This window comes from Armigeres subalbatus, chromosome 2 (assembly GCF_024139115.2).
Source record: "Armigeres subalbatus isolate Guangzhou_Male chromosome 2, GZ_Asu_2, whole genome shotgun sequence".
Lineage (NCBI taxonomy): Eukaryota > Metazoa > Arthropoda > Insecta > Diptera > Culicidae > Armigeres > Armigeres subalbatus.
This window is the reverse complement of record NC_085140.1, coordinates 130,775,946-130,788,809: the sequence shown is the minus strand read 5'-3', so window position 1 is coordinate 130,788,809 and position 12,864 is coordinate 130,775,946. Positions and strand designations below refer to the sequence as shown.

Genomic DNA, 12,864 nt, shown 5'->3' with positions numbered 1-12,864 from the left:
TATGATCCCTTCTTTCAAAGGATACATTTTCAAGGCAGAAGACTAAAGATGATGTAATTTCATTTTCATTTCATTTATTTAGTCTACATCTAAACAGATAGCATTGAATCAACAATTTGACGCCACAATACACGGTTCGAGGCCGCATCTCTCCATCCTCGAGTACGCCCCACGCTCGCCAAGTCGTTTTGCACCTGGTCTGCCCATCTCGCTCTCTGCGCTCCACGTCGTCTCTTACCTGCCGGATCGGAAGCGAACACCATCTTTGCAGGGTTGCTGTCCGGCATTCTGGATACTGGGTTCGCCGCAGAGCTGGGCATGGTTCATTCTTCGCCGCCACTCACCGTCTTCTTGCACACCGCCCGTCTCTCGAATACTCCGAGTGCTTGCAAGTCCTCCTCGAGAATTGTCCATGTTTCATGTCCGTAGAGGACAACCGGTCTTATTATTAGTTTCTTCTGGAGCCCGGCGCGATTCGAACGAACTGGATTGTTTGCCCGAAATCTTCACACAGTTTTGCACACCATCCACCGTTGCTTTGATCAGTCTGGTAAGCTTCCCAGGGAAGCTGTTCTCGTCCATAATTTTCCATAGCTCTACGCGGTCTATATTGTTGTATCCCGCCTTGAAATCAATGAAAAGATGGAGCGTCGGGACCTGGTATTCACGGCATTTTTGAAGGACTTGCCGTACAGTAAAGATCTGGTCCGTTGTCGAGCGGCCGTCAACGATGCCGGCTTGATAACTTCCCACGAACTCATTCACTAATGGTGACAGACGACGGAAGATGATCTGGGATATCACTTTGTAGGCGGCATTAAGGATGGTGATCGCTCGAAAGTTCTCACACTCCAGCTTGTCGCCTTTCTTGTAGATGTGGCATATAACCCCTTCCTTCCACTCCTCCGGTAGCTGTTCGGTTTTCCAGATTCTGACTATCAATTTGTGCAGGCAAGTGGCTAACTTTTCCGGGACCATCTTGATGAGCTCAGCTCCGATACCATCCTTACCAGCTGCTTTATCGGTCTTTAGCTGTTGGATGGCATCCTTAACTTCCCTCAAGGTTGGGGGCTGGTTGGCTTCCATCGTCCGCTAAACTGACGTAGTCATCTCCTCCGCTGCCTTGACTTTCACTGCCTGTACTCTCAGCGCCATTCAAATGTTCCTCGTAGTGCTGCTTCCATCTTTCGATCACCACACGTTCGTCCGTCAAGATGCTCCCATCCTTATCTCGGCACATTTCGGCTCGCGGCACGAAGCCTTTGCGGGATGCGTTGAGCTTCTGATAGAACTTGCGTGTTTCTTGAGAACGGCACAGCTGTTCCATCTCCTCGCACTCCGCTTCTTCCAGGCGGCGTTTCTTCTCCTGAAAAAGGCGGGTCTGCTGTCTCCACTTCCGTCTATAACGTTCCACGTTCTGCCGGGTACCTTGCTGCAGCGCGACCTCCCACGCTGCGTCCTTCTCCTCCAGAATCTGTCTGCACTCTTCGTCGAACCAATCGTTCCGTCGACTTCGTCCCATATACCAGACGTTGTTCTCCGCTGCGTCGTTAATGGCTGCTTTGACTGCATTCCAGCAGTCCTCAAGAGGGGCCCCATCGAGCTCACCCTCTTCCGGCAACGCTGCCTCGAGATGCTGCGCGTATGCAGTGGCGACATCAGGTTGCTTCAGTCGCTCTAGGTCGTACCGCGGCGGTCGTCGGTACCGAACATTGTTGATGACGGATAGTTTCGGGCGCAGTTTAACCATCACCAGATAGTGGTCAGAGTCGATGTTAGCGCCACGATATGTCCTGACGTCGACAATGTCGGAAGAGTGTCGTCCATCAATCAGAACGTGGTCGATTTGTGATTCTGTCTGCAGTGGTGATCTCCAGGTGTACCGATACGGGAGGCTGTGTTGGAAGTAGGTGCTGCGAATGGCCATATTCTTGGAGGCGGCGAAATCAATTAGTCGTAGGCCGTTTTCGTTCGTCAGTCGGTGAGCGCTGAACTTCCCAATAGTCGGTCTAAACTCCTCCTCTTGGCCAACCTGAGCGTTCAAATCTCCTATGATGATTTTGACGTCGTGGCTTGGGCAGCTGTCGTACTCACGTTCCAGCTGCGCGTAGAATGCGTCCTTATCATCATCAGTGCTTCCGGAGTGTGGGCTATGGACATTGATTATGCTGAAGTTGAAGAACCGGCCTTTGATCCTCAACCTGCACATTCTTTCATTGATCGGCCACCACTCGATCACGCGCCTTTGCATATCGCCCATCACTATGAAAGCTGTTCCCAGATGCTCGCCCGGATTTATGCAATGGTTGATGTGATTACTAATTTAAAAATAGACGTTGGCCAGATTAAGGCGATGGTGGATGTGTCTTCTTCTTTAAAAGAAGGCGTTTGTCCAGGTCAGGGTCGTTCTGAGTCATTTTCATACGATAATGATTGGAATTGGAATCAATTGATGACTTCTCAGGCGTGAAAAGTAGGTAGGTTCCTTGGCGATAAGTTTTCAAATTTTGGAATTAATTGATGATAAACACAAAATTATCATCCTAATGTAAACCTTACCAAAACCTATTTAATGTCAACAATAAAGTTCAATATGATGTTTGGCATTGTGTTTTGATGTTATTTAGATAAAAAAGTTCAAAAAGTAACGGTAAATGCCTTAAATCGAGATACAATAATTGTCGAACGATTCTCACTCACTAACGACTTCTTATTAATTGATTATATTTGGATATGTTATCGCGTGAGAGTGGTGTTCATCCTCGATTATTTGAACATTTGATTTTTTTCCAATCCCTGGTCCGGATCAAGGCAATGGTGGATGTGATCCATTCTTAGTAGGCGTAATCCTGGATTAAGGTTATGGTGGATATGATTCCTTCTTTCAAAGTAGACGCTTATTCGGGTTACGATAATTGTGGATGTGATCTCTTCTTTAAAGTAAGGCGTTTGCTCGGCATAAGGTGATGGTGGATGTGATCCCTTCATTAAATTTAGGCGATTTCCCGAATTAGGGAAAGGGTTGATGTAATCACTTCTTCAAAAGTGTATGCTTGGTTTGATTAAGGCAAAAGTAGATGTGATCCCTTTATTTAAAATATACACATGTTTGTATTAAGGCAGAGGGGAATGTGATCCCTTCTTTAAAAGTAGGCGTTTCTCCGGATTGCGGCAATGGTGGGTTTGATCCCTTCTTCAAACGTAAAAATGATTTCTTTTATGTCCAGAATACGGAAATAGTAGATGTGATTTGTCCTCCCGATGTAGGCATTTTCCTGGAATAAGTTAATGACGGATGTAATTCATTTCTCGGAAGTAGTTCGGCCGTTTCGATTGTCCGTCTTTCCGAAAAATGTCTATCATCAGTCTAAATCTATCAAAACATATCCTCCATCTATTCTATGTGAAAAAAATACATTAAATAACTCCTTCTCTTTAACAGTTTCAAATTATGCCAAATGACCCATTATTTTGTTTCAGTTCAAAAGTATGCAAAATGTCCGTTATGTCAAATGACCCACAATTTAGCGAATCAACCAATCAACCTTATATGGTTCGACACACCATCTTCTTCATAACTTTTGAACGCAATGACGGATCGTGATTATTCTAGGGTTTGTACCCCGTCAGCTAGGGTTTGTACCCCGTCGAATGCAACTTGTTGGTAGGAAATCGGTTTAGGATTGCTATAAGAAAAGTTGGCTGATGTTTTTCGGTTTTTCGTGTGCACACTGCACACACACAAACACACGGTACACATACACGTTTAACGAAGGTATCACATTCAACATTGTTATTATCCGGACAAACGCCTACTTTTACAGAAGGGATCACATCCACCTTTGCCTTAATACAAAGTTTTCATTTCCCAAAATCGGTTTGGCTCTTTGTGTTGTTTGCATTCAGACAGTTGCTGGGTTTGCAATCAATGCCCTATTGAAGCAACGTGTTTTCTGTTAGAATATCAGGTTGTGTGCGACACCTCGCTGTAGACGGAAAATGCGCAGTAGAAGCGTACTGTGCTCGTAATCTATTGGATATAAGGGAACTTCGCCACCCCATTGCAGGCTACTGACTGATACTTTTGCCAGCAACTGTAGCTCTCTCTTATCTTCACCAAACTAAACTATTCCGAATCTCTACCTTATTATAGGTGGATCGGCCACATAAGCCACGAGGCACCGTAGGGTCATGGATTGGCTGCGTAACTCTTGGGTGGGAATATATCGGGAACGTTTGGTAGGTTGCTGGCTGGTCAATAGAAGTTCAGGAGGAGCTTGTACCAACACATTCAGGAGCTGTGCAAGCATCGGAATCGGGCCACTTGTGCCGGCACATGTGCTGTAGAGGTTATTGTTCAAACGTTGAATGGAATGTCATTTGTACGGGCAACATATTGGACTAGAAAGTGTTTTGAAGACGAGGAGCTCAGGACGACTGGCTTAGTTTTAGGAAGAACAAGGCGTGCGCACTAAGTAAGAGCGTTGGAATATCAGGTAGTACATGGTGTCTGCAAATTATCCGTACAGATTTTGATAGTTTGCTTCTACAAATCAAAAACAGACAATAATGGACTGAATCGGTAGCTATATGGGCATAACAACTCAGCAGGCTGTAACATATGTATATTCTGAGAGCACTGAGCGTCATTTCATGTATAACATTTTTTTTGTGAATGCTTTTTTTTTCCGGTTTTCCGAACAAAAAGGAATTGCCTTCCTACTCACCCGATTTGGATTGAAATTTATCATTCGGTATGGTCTATCTTCAAATCAACAGCCACCGAACATATTATCGAGACATTTGAAATCATGTCACAATCGTTAAAAATGTGTGAAAAGTATCTGTATAGAAACGTGTTGCCATCGTGATTTTTTTCCAACACGATTGAAGGCGTGCAACTCAGGATACAGGGGTCATTTTAATGTGAACAAATTCAGCTTGGTTTTTGTAGTCCTATTATAATAACATGCAATGCATGCTGGTTCTTTAATTTATTCCAAAAAAAATTTAAAAACCTGTCTCGTTGTACGGATAATTTCCAGACACCCTGTATGCAAAACTTCCCTGTAGACAAACGATGGGTAAAGCGCAGGTGCCGATGCTTTTCTGAATATTTAGAAATATTGTGCTTTTTTTAATTTAGATGCTTGTTTAAATAAAAGAGAGCTGCAGAAATATCAGTCAGTAGCCCTACATGAAGTAATTAATCGTTCCAATAATTAGTAATCGATTTTAATACAGGTTGCGAATCTTTAGTCAAGATCGTTAAACTTCTTTGAGGGCATCACTAAAACGTGCAGTGCAACATAGAAGCCTAAATTTGTTTAAGCTATCTTTCGCACCACGAGCAGCAATGTTGCCTGTTTAGGAGTTACGCAATTAGCTCCAGAAAAGTACGGTATAGATTAATTTCGATTACTAATTATTGGAACGATTCATTAAGATGCGGTTTTCGCTAAGTAAAAGCTCTTGAGTACACTGAAGTATTTTTTACGCGTTTTTTTTTTCGCGGTTTTTTTTACGCGGTTATTTTTACGCGGTACCGACGTAAAAAACCGCGTTATTTAAAAAAAAAACGACGTAAAAAGAAACCGCGCTATTTAAAAAAAACGACGTAAAAAAACCTATTGGGGGACTTAACAAATTTTATATGTTGGTGCCTACTGGGGACTTAAAATATTTTTTTATGCCAGTGCCTACTGGGGACTTTTATTTTTTTTTTATTTGGACTTATAATGGACGGGGCTTCTTCCTATTTGTTTGCTAGGTGTTGTTTGTAGGTCATAGTACGCTAGTATGGATCGTGATATGGTACATGGTTTTTGTGATATGAAACCAAGAATGTGTTCCGATCTATGCTCAAGCTCATCCAAGAATCTCCTGAAATAAGGCCTTGAGATCTATGAAATAAGGTCTTGAGATCTATAAAGATCTGTCCTCTTGTTTCAAATATGGTACTTGCTCTGTGTGACTCATAGAACAGATTGTGTTCAAAGCCCAAGTAATTGGTCATCCAAATAAATCCCGAAGCAAGGCCTTTAGATCTACACGCGTAACCAAAGATCTGTCCGCCTGTTTCAAATATGGTACATGCTCTGTGTGACTCATAGAATAGATTGTGTTCAGAGCATAAGTTCTGGGTCATCAAAAAAAAATCCGAAGTAAGGCCTTTAGTAGGAAAATTTACTACCCGTAACCAAAGATCTATCAGCCTGTTTCAAATATAGTACATGCTCTGAGTGACTCATAGAAAAGATTGTGTTCAAAGCCTAAGTTCTTGGTCATCCAAATAAATCCCGAAGCAAGGCCTTTAGATCTACACGCGTAACCAAAGATCTATCCGCCTGTTTCAAATATGGCACATGCTCTGTGTGACTCATAGAATAGATTGTGTTCAGAGCATAAGTTCTGGGTCATCCAAGAAAATTCTGCAGTAAGGCCTTTAGATCTATACGCGTAACCAAAGATCTATCAGCCTGTTTCAAATATGGTACATGCTCTTAGTGGTGTAGTATTAGCTTTATTATTAGCATTAGCATTAGTATTGAGCAATTCGGACAAATTCGTAGGTGGTACAAGCCTGGACTATTGTATAGGAGTAGCACTTTCACATTCATCCGTTACCACATATGTAGATGTCAAGGCCTTACATCGGTACTTTATTGGATGGCCAATAACTTATGCTTTGAACACAGTCTATTCTATGAACCACACAGAGCATGTACCATATTTGAAAAAAGCCGATAGATCTTTGGTTACTCGTGTAGATGTAAAGGGCTTACTTTGGAACTTTTTTGGATGACCAAGAACTTATGCCCTCCTTAGCCGTGCGGTAAGACGCGCGGCTACAAAGCAAGGCCATGCTGAGGGTGGCTGGGTTCGATTCCCGGTGCCGGTCTAGACAATTTTCGGATTGGAAATTGTCTCGATTTCCCTGGGCATAAAAGTATCATCGTGTTAGCCTCATGATATACGAATGCAAAAATGGTAACTTGGCTTAGAAATCTCGCAGTTGATAACTGTGGAAGTGCTTAATGAACACTAAGCTGCGAGGCGGCTCTGTCCCAGTGTGGGGATGTAATGCCAATAAGAAGAAGAAGAAGAACTTGTGCTTTGAACACAGTCTATTCTATGAACCACGAAGAGCATGTACCATATTTAAAACAGGCTGATAGATCTTTGGTTACGCATGTAGATCTAAAGGCCTTACTTCAAGGATCTCTTGGTTGACCAAGAACTTATGATTTGATTACAATCTATCCTATGAGTCACATATAGCATGTAGCATATTTGAAATAGGTGGTTAAATCTTTGGTTACACGTGTAGATCTGAAGGCCTTACTTCAGAAGTTTTTTGGATGACCAAGAGCTTATGCTTTGAACACAATCTTTTCTATGAGTCACACAGAGCATGTACCGTATTTGAAACAGGCGTACAGATCTTTGGTTACGCGTGTAGATCTAAAGGCCTTGCTTCGGTACTTTTTTGGATGACCAAGAACTTAGGCTTTGAACACAATCTATTCTATGAGTCACACAGAGCATGTACCATATTTGAAACAGGCTGATAGATCTTTGGTTACGCGTATAGATCGAAAGGCCTTACTTCGGATTTTTTTTGATGATCCAGAACTTAGGCTTTGAACACAATCTATTCTGTATGTACCATAGCATGTACCATATTTGAAACAGGCGAACAGATCTTTGGTTACGCGTGTAGATCTATAGGCCTTGCTTCGGGATTTATTTGGATGACCAATAACTTAGGCTTTGAACACAATTTGTTCTATAAGTCACACAGAGCAAGTACCATATTTGAAACAAGAGGACAGATCTTTATAGCTCTCAAGGCCTTATTTAATAGATCTCAAGGCCTTATTTCAGGAGATTCTTGGATGAGCTTGAGCATAGATCGGAACACATTCTTGGTTTCATATCAAAAAACCATGTACCATATCACGATCCTTACTAGCGTACTATGACCTACAAGCAACACCTAACAAACAAATAGGAAGAAGCCCCGTCCATTATAAGTCCCAATTTAAAATTTTCTAAGTCCCCAGTAGGCACTGGCATAAAAAATCTTCTAAGTCCCCAGTAGGTACCAACATATAAAATTTTCTAAGTCCCCCAATAGGTTTTTTAACGTCGTTTTTTTTAAAATAGCGCGGTTTTTTTACGTCGTTTTTTTGAAATAACGTGGTTTTTTTTTACGCGGTACATGGAGCGACGTAAAAAAAACCTTAGTGTATTCCTTTTAGCTATGTAGGTTTTCTTTTAACTTGCGCATAATGAGGAAGCGCCATAATCAGTAAAATGAAAAAAATATATTTCACCATACTAATTTGCATACGAACTTGAAACGGCTTGTGCTAAATCAATTTTAATCCAAATTAGCTCAAATTTTTGAAGGACTCTAAGAACCTGATACAGAATCAGATGAGCGTTGTGGAGCAAAATCGATTTTTTGAACAACCCTACGTGTATTCATCTTGGGTCAGTGCACGGCATACAAAAAACAAGGCAGGCTCATCACGTATGTAAACATTCAGTTTGAATGGAAACATGTGACGTCACTGCTATCTTCGCACAAGCTGGACCGAGACGATGCTCTACGGTCGCAGTATGTTTACTTTTGTACTCCAACATGTGGCGATAAAACATGCGTCACATTCGAAGTGTCATTTTTCTAACGAGCCTACCTTGTTTTCTGTATACCGTGGGGTCAGTGGTTGAGGGAAACAAAGCAATAGCACGGAAATTGATCTAGAGTGCGGTGTTCAGTATATGACATTTGCAACCTAAACACCCAGGCAAAGCTGGGTATTTTTCGCTAGTCTATATAATAAAAATGAAATCTAGACCAACATTTGAAAAGGGCGTAACAGCCAAAATCTATTCCTTTGGATTCCTTATTTACATACATAACTATATACATAAACAAAATACTGTCTAGAAATGGTCTGTGTTCGTATCCGCATAACTAAAAAACGGTGGGATGGATTTTCTTCATTCCTTCGGCAAATATGTTCGTTGTCGTCTCCGACGGGTTTATATGATATTTCCTTATGCGAAAATCACGAGTAGTGTTGAGTAAATTGTGAAACTCTAAAATTAAGATTCGTATGGAAATTTCGCATGGGAAGTTCACAACGCGCATTTTCGCCTACTATGCAGGACAACGTCTGCCGGGTCGACTAGTTTAACATAAAAATCCACAGAGTTTTTCGTGTAAATCCAGTTCCATTTTACAAAGAAATTCAAAGAAATTTCCATAGTTAATTGTAGTGAAATTTTTAACAGAAATATAGAGAAATTTTCATTAAAATTGAGAGGAATTTTCCTGGAAATTCTGAAAAGTTTTCCATAAAAATTCAATGGAATTACCTGTTGATATTTTGAAGCATTTTTGACAGATAGGGTGAATAAAATTGGGTTGATACGGTAAGATACTGTAGTTTCTGTTTCTATTCAGGATTGATGGAATAATGAATTACGAAATCATAACCAGTTAACATTACATCGCATGAAATGCTACATAAGTTCTAGAGTGTATGTCACATACACTGTAGAACCTTGAGTGGAATTAGAGTGGAATCAAACACGATTTTATATTAATTGACAAGTGTACAATTATACAGCTTCTTCCCGATAGAGCTATTAATTTATTTCATGCATTTTTCGATTAAACTAAGGTACACTCCTACAACATTATATCTGCCGCGCGTATGTATTTAATAACGATTTTTGTCCCGTGATCTTCCATAATGTGATGATTACTGTCTCGTACTTACATAGTAGCGCCACTCCCATGTGCAACGGACTAAGCCCAAATCGGGGACACATTGCTGGCATACTTGCCGATTAGGTACGTAGTTTGCCGGGCACCCCGAATATGCTAGATTTGTTTATCTCTGCTGAATAGTGATGACGTTGACGATATGACTATGATTTTCTACGCTTCCACATCGATTGCTGACGGGGCTTGCACCAACAATTGCAGATTTCTCCCACGGAAATCATGTACCGAGTGCGTCTCGCTGAACACCGCAAACCTACGCGAGATACCGATAACAATCGCAAAGCACCACCACGTCTGGGGCCGGTCACGACATATAACCTTCCGCGCGGAGCCTATCGGGGTATAGTTTCGACTTTACTAACTAACGATCCGCAGTCAACTGCCGGCCGTTAGTACGACAAATATTAGTTTAGCTCCAGTCAGACAGCCGGCAGCGCATAACCACCCATTGCGAACCGTTTGGGTAGTCTCTCAGACTCTCACCGACCGAGCAGAGCTTATGACGACGCGTCGCGTCGTCGTCGATGGTATGCTTGCAGCTGAAAACCAGTACTCGCAAAAATGTGGCAGGTATTTATTTCATCCGGTGATGTCGCAACTGGATGGCGAGTTGTGCGCGTTCCTAATAAAATTGTGCGCCAACATGCGCACTTCTCACGATGCAGTAGCGACGTTAGGAAATGAGAGGAAACTTCATTTTTGCATCTACTGACTTTATGAAGATTCCGACCGTAAGCATAATAATTATACGACGCGACGGTGGCTACGGTGGTGATGACGTCGACGCACGGCAAACGGTGAGTGGATGAAGATGACCGGTTCTGAATATTGTAGGTTTGCGTGAGGCATGGGTCACCACGATCAACTAAATACTTGCTCAATAGGGGCTTCCGGATGATATGTGTGAAAAAGGCAGTTAAGTTTGAGTCTCTGGAATATATGGCAATGTGATGCTCAGAATGGAAAGAAATGCCTGCATATGGCGACGAGGTTGTTTGATATTTCTATGAAGAATCTTATGCTTTGGCTTGTTGAATATCTATGTAAGCCATGTTGATGTTAGATGATTCGATTATTTTGTGTAAGCAAGATATTCCGGCTAATGAAGAATATGCAATCCGTTCATGATCATTAGCCACCACAGTGACAATAATAAGAGTGTGTTATTGTGGGTAGACTGTACTTAGTTTGATCTGTATGTTTTTCCAAATAGTCTTGAATTATCACTCATAACGGGTGGCCACTAAAAAAACGGGAATTTCAATACTTCAATTATTTTCTATGAGAACACCAATGCTTTCAGAGAAATAATACCTTATGTGAAACAATCCATTCAAAACAATTTCGTCCACACTCTCTTACTCCAACATGTTCAATTATAAAACATGCCGTTGAAACAGGAAATATTGCGGCACTCATTGTACAGTACTTTTGAGAGAACAAAAATCGTGGGAAAAGTACACGGTGGACAATATTAAGCGTGAAAATGATTCGAAAACTGTGAAAGGATTATATACTATTATTCATCAATATAAGTTTACAGACTAAGGTCAACTCTTTATCAAACATATATCAGATTAAATTGTACTTCTTAGTAGTTTTCTTCCTGAGCCAATCTTTCCATTCCCGCTATTTAGTGGCCACCCGTTAGCATAAAATAAAATGTGAAAGGCCATTGGGTATTGTTTGTTCGTACAACTGGCGGCTATTTTTATATCGAACTAGCAAGATAGTTCAAGAGCTTTAGAGATACCCCATTAATCTTGGAGACCTCCAATATCTAAACCCAAGAAAAGTTTGCAGTACCGCAGATTTTCTTGGAATATTGTGATTGATTGACAGCGTAATGATGTCCCTGGACCTGGACAAAAATAACAATTTTGGAGTCACGGCGCAACCGATATTTTTGCATTGGCACGCCGACAAACTTTTATCATCTATGAGCATCCTGGCTGATTTGCTATTTACCCATGGGGGCTTTGTTCGACATCATGTTCCGAATGACCGTATGGATCTCTAGTAGTGATGGAGCTTCGGCATTGACGCGTGTTATACGCCGGACCCTCGTCCGCTCATGTGGAGGTGAGGGTTGCCTGGTTGTCACTAGCTAAAATTGTTTAATGTGCTTGAACTAGCGCTTCCGCTGGTCGTTTAGTAGCTCGTGTCTTCCACAGGAATCGTTGTATTCATATTCGCCCCGTATAAGCGTCGTGAGACATCTCAGAGGAGGCGAATGTCCCCGGTTACTCCCGCCTTCTCTCCTTCGTTGGCAAGATAAGCCGCCCACGTTCGCTTGCCCGTCGATATGAGCGTTTGAAATGTCGCTCCATTACGCCTTTTGCTTCTTTTTGCTCTCATTGGGGAGCACGAGTCTTCAGTTCTTCAACGAAGGACCCTTTCATCATAGCATATTCCAGTTGGCGTTTATTGTACCGTCACAAGGTGGCGGACCCCCATACAAATGCCGGACAAAACCTTATGTGTGGTTCGAATGTTTCGGAGTATTTTTGGAACTTTGAATTCATTATGAAGTTAGTTATGCTTTAAAGGACTTCCGGAAGTCCATGCCTTAGGATCTGCAACAGTAATAACGTCTCCATTCTAACATTGAAATTTCCAGCTTTGGCGCAGCCAGGCGCAATTCACCAGCCACCGGGAAGAAGACAAAAAATAGATTTCAATACCAGATCTGTACGAAACATCGTATTTAGTCCCTGCTACCAACTGCAGTCTCAGAAAAAACATAACTTATATTACCTTGCAGACCGTTGAACTGGCTAAAGGCTAAACTGTATGCAGCGGAAGCAACTTTTTTTTAAAGAAATCTAACAATTAGTTAAAAAACCTCGGGCTGAACTGACTGCTAGAAAAATCGAGTTAGGGGTTTAACCCTTTCGAGACGTTTTTTTACGCAGATTTGACGTCCAACTTTGGTTTTTTTCACTGGATCCTGCCAAAACTAGCATTAAAAGAACTAAAAAGGCATTGAATTTGTTTTTGATGTGCTAGGCCGCCCAAACTGTTCTGGAGTTCTGGAGGACATATAGTATATGTCATAA

General features: G+C 41.7%; 2 protein-coding genes across 3 annotated transcripts in view; one reads left to right on the top strand and one right to left on the bottom strand.

Moving 5' to 3' along the window:
* Positions 1 to 10,189, bottom strand: part of LOC134209245 (uncharacterized) — an 82,767-nt gene extending 72,578 nt beyond the window's left edge. Inside the window, exon 1 of the mRNA XM_062685229.1 lies at positions 9,798 to 10,189. Within this exon, the coding sequence (XP_062541213.1) occupies positions 9,798 to 9,858 (61 nt within the window). The 5' untranslated portion in view covers positions 9,859 to 10,189. The remainder of the gene's footprint in view (positions 1 to 9,797) is intronic.
* Positions 1 to 12,864, top strand: part of LOC134210848 (uncharacterized) — a 331,227-nt gene that overhangs the window by 182,520 nt on the left and 135,843 nt on the right. The window lies entirely within an intron of this gene.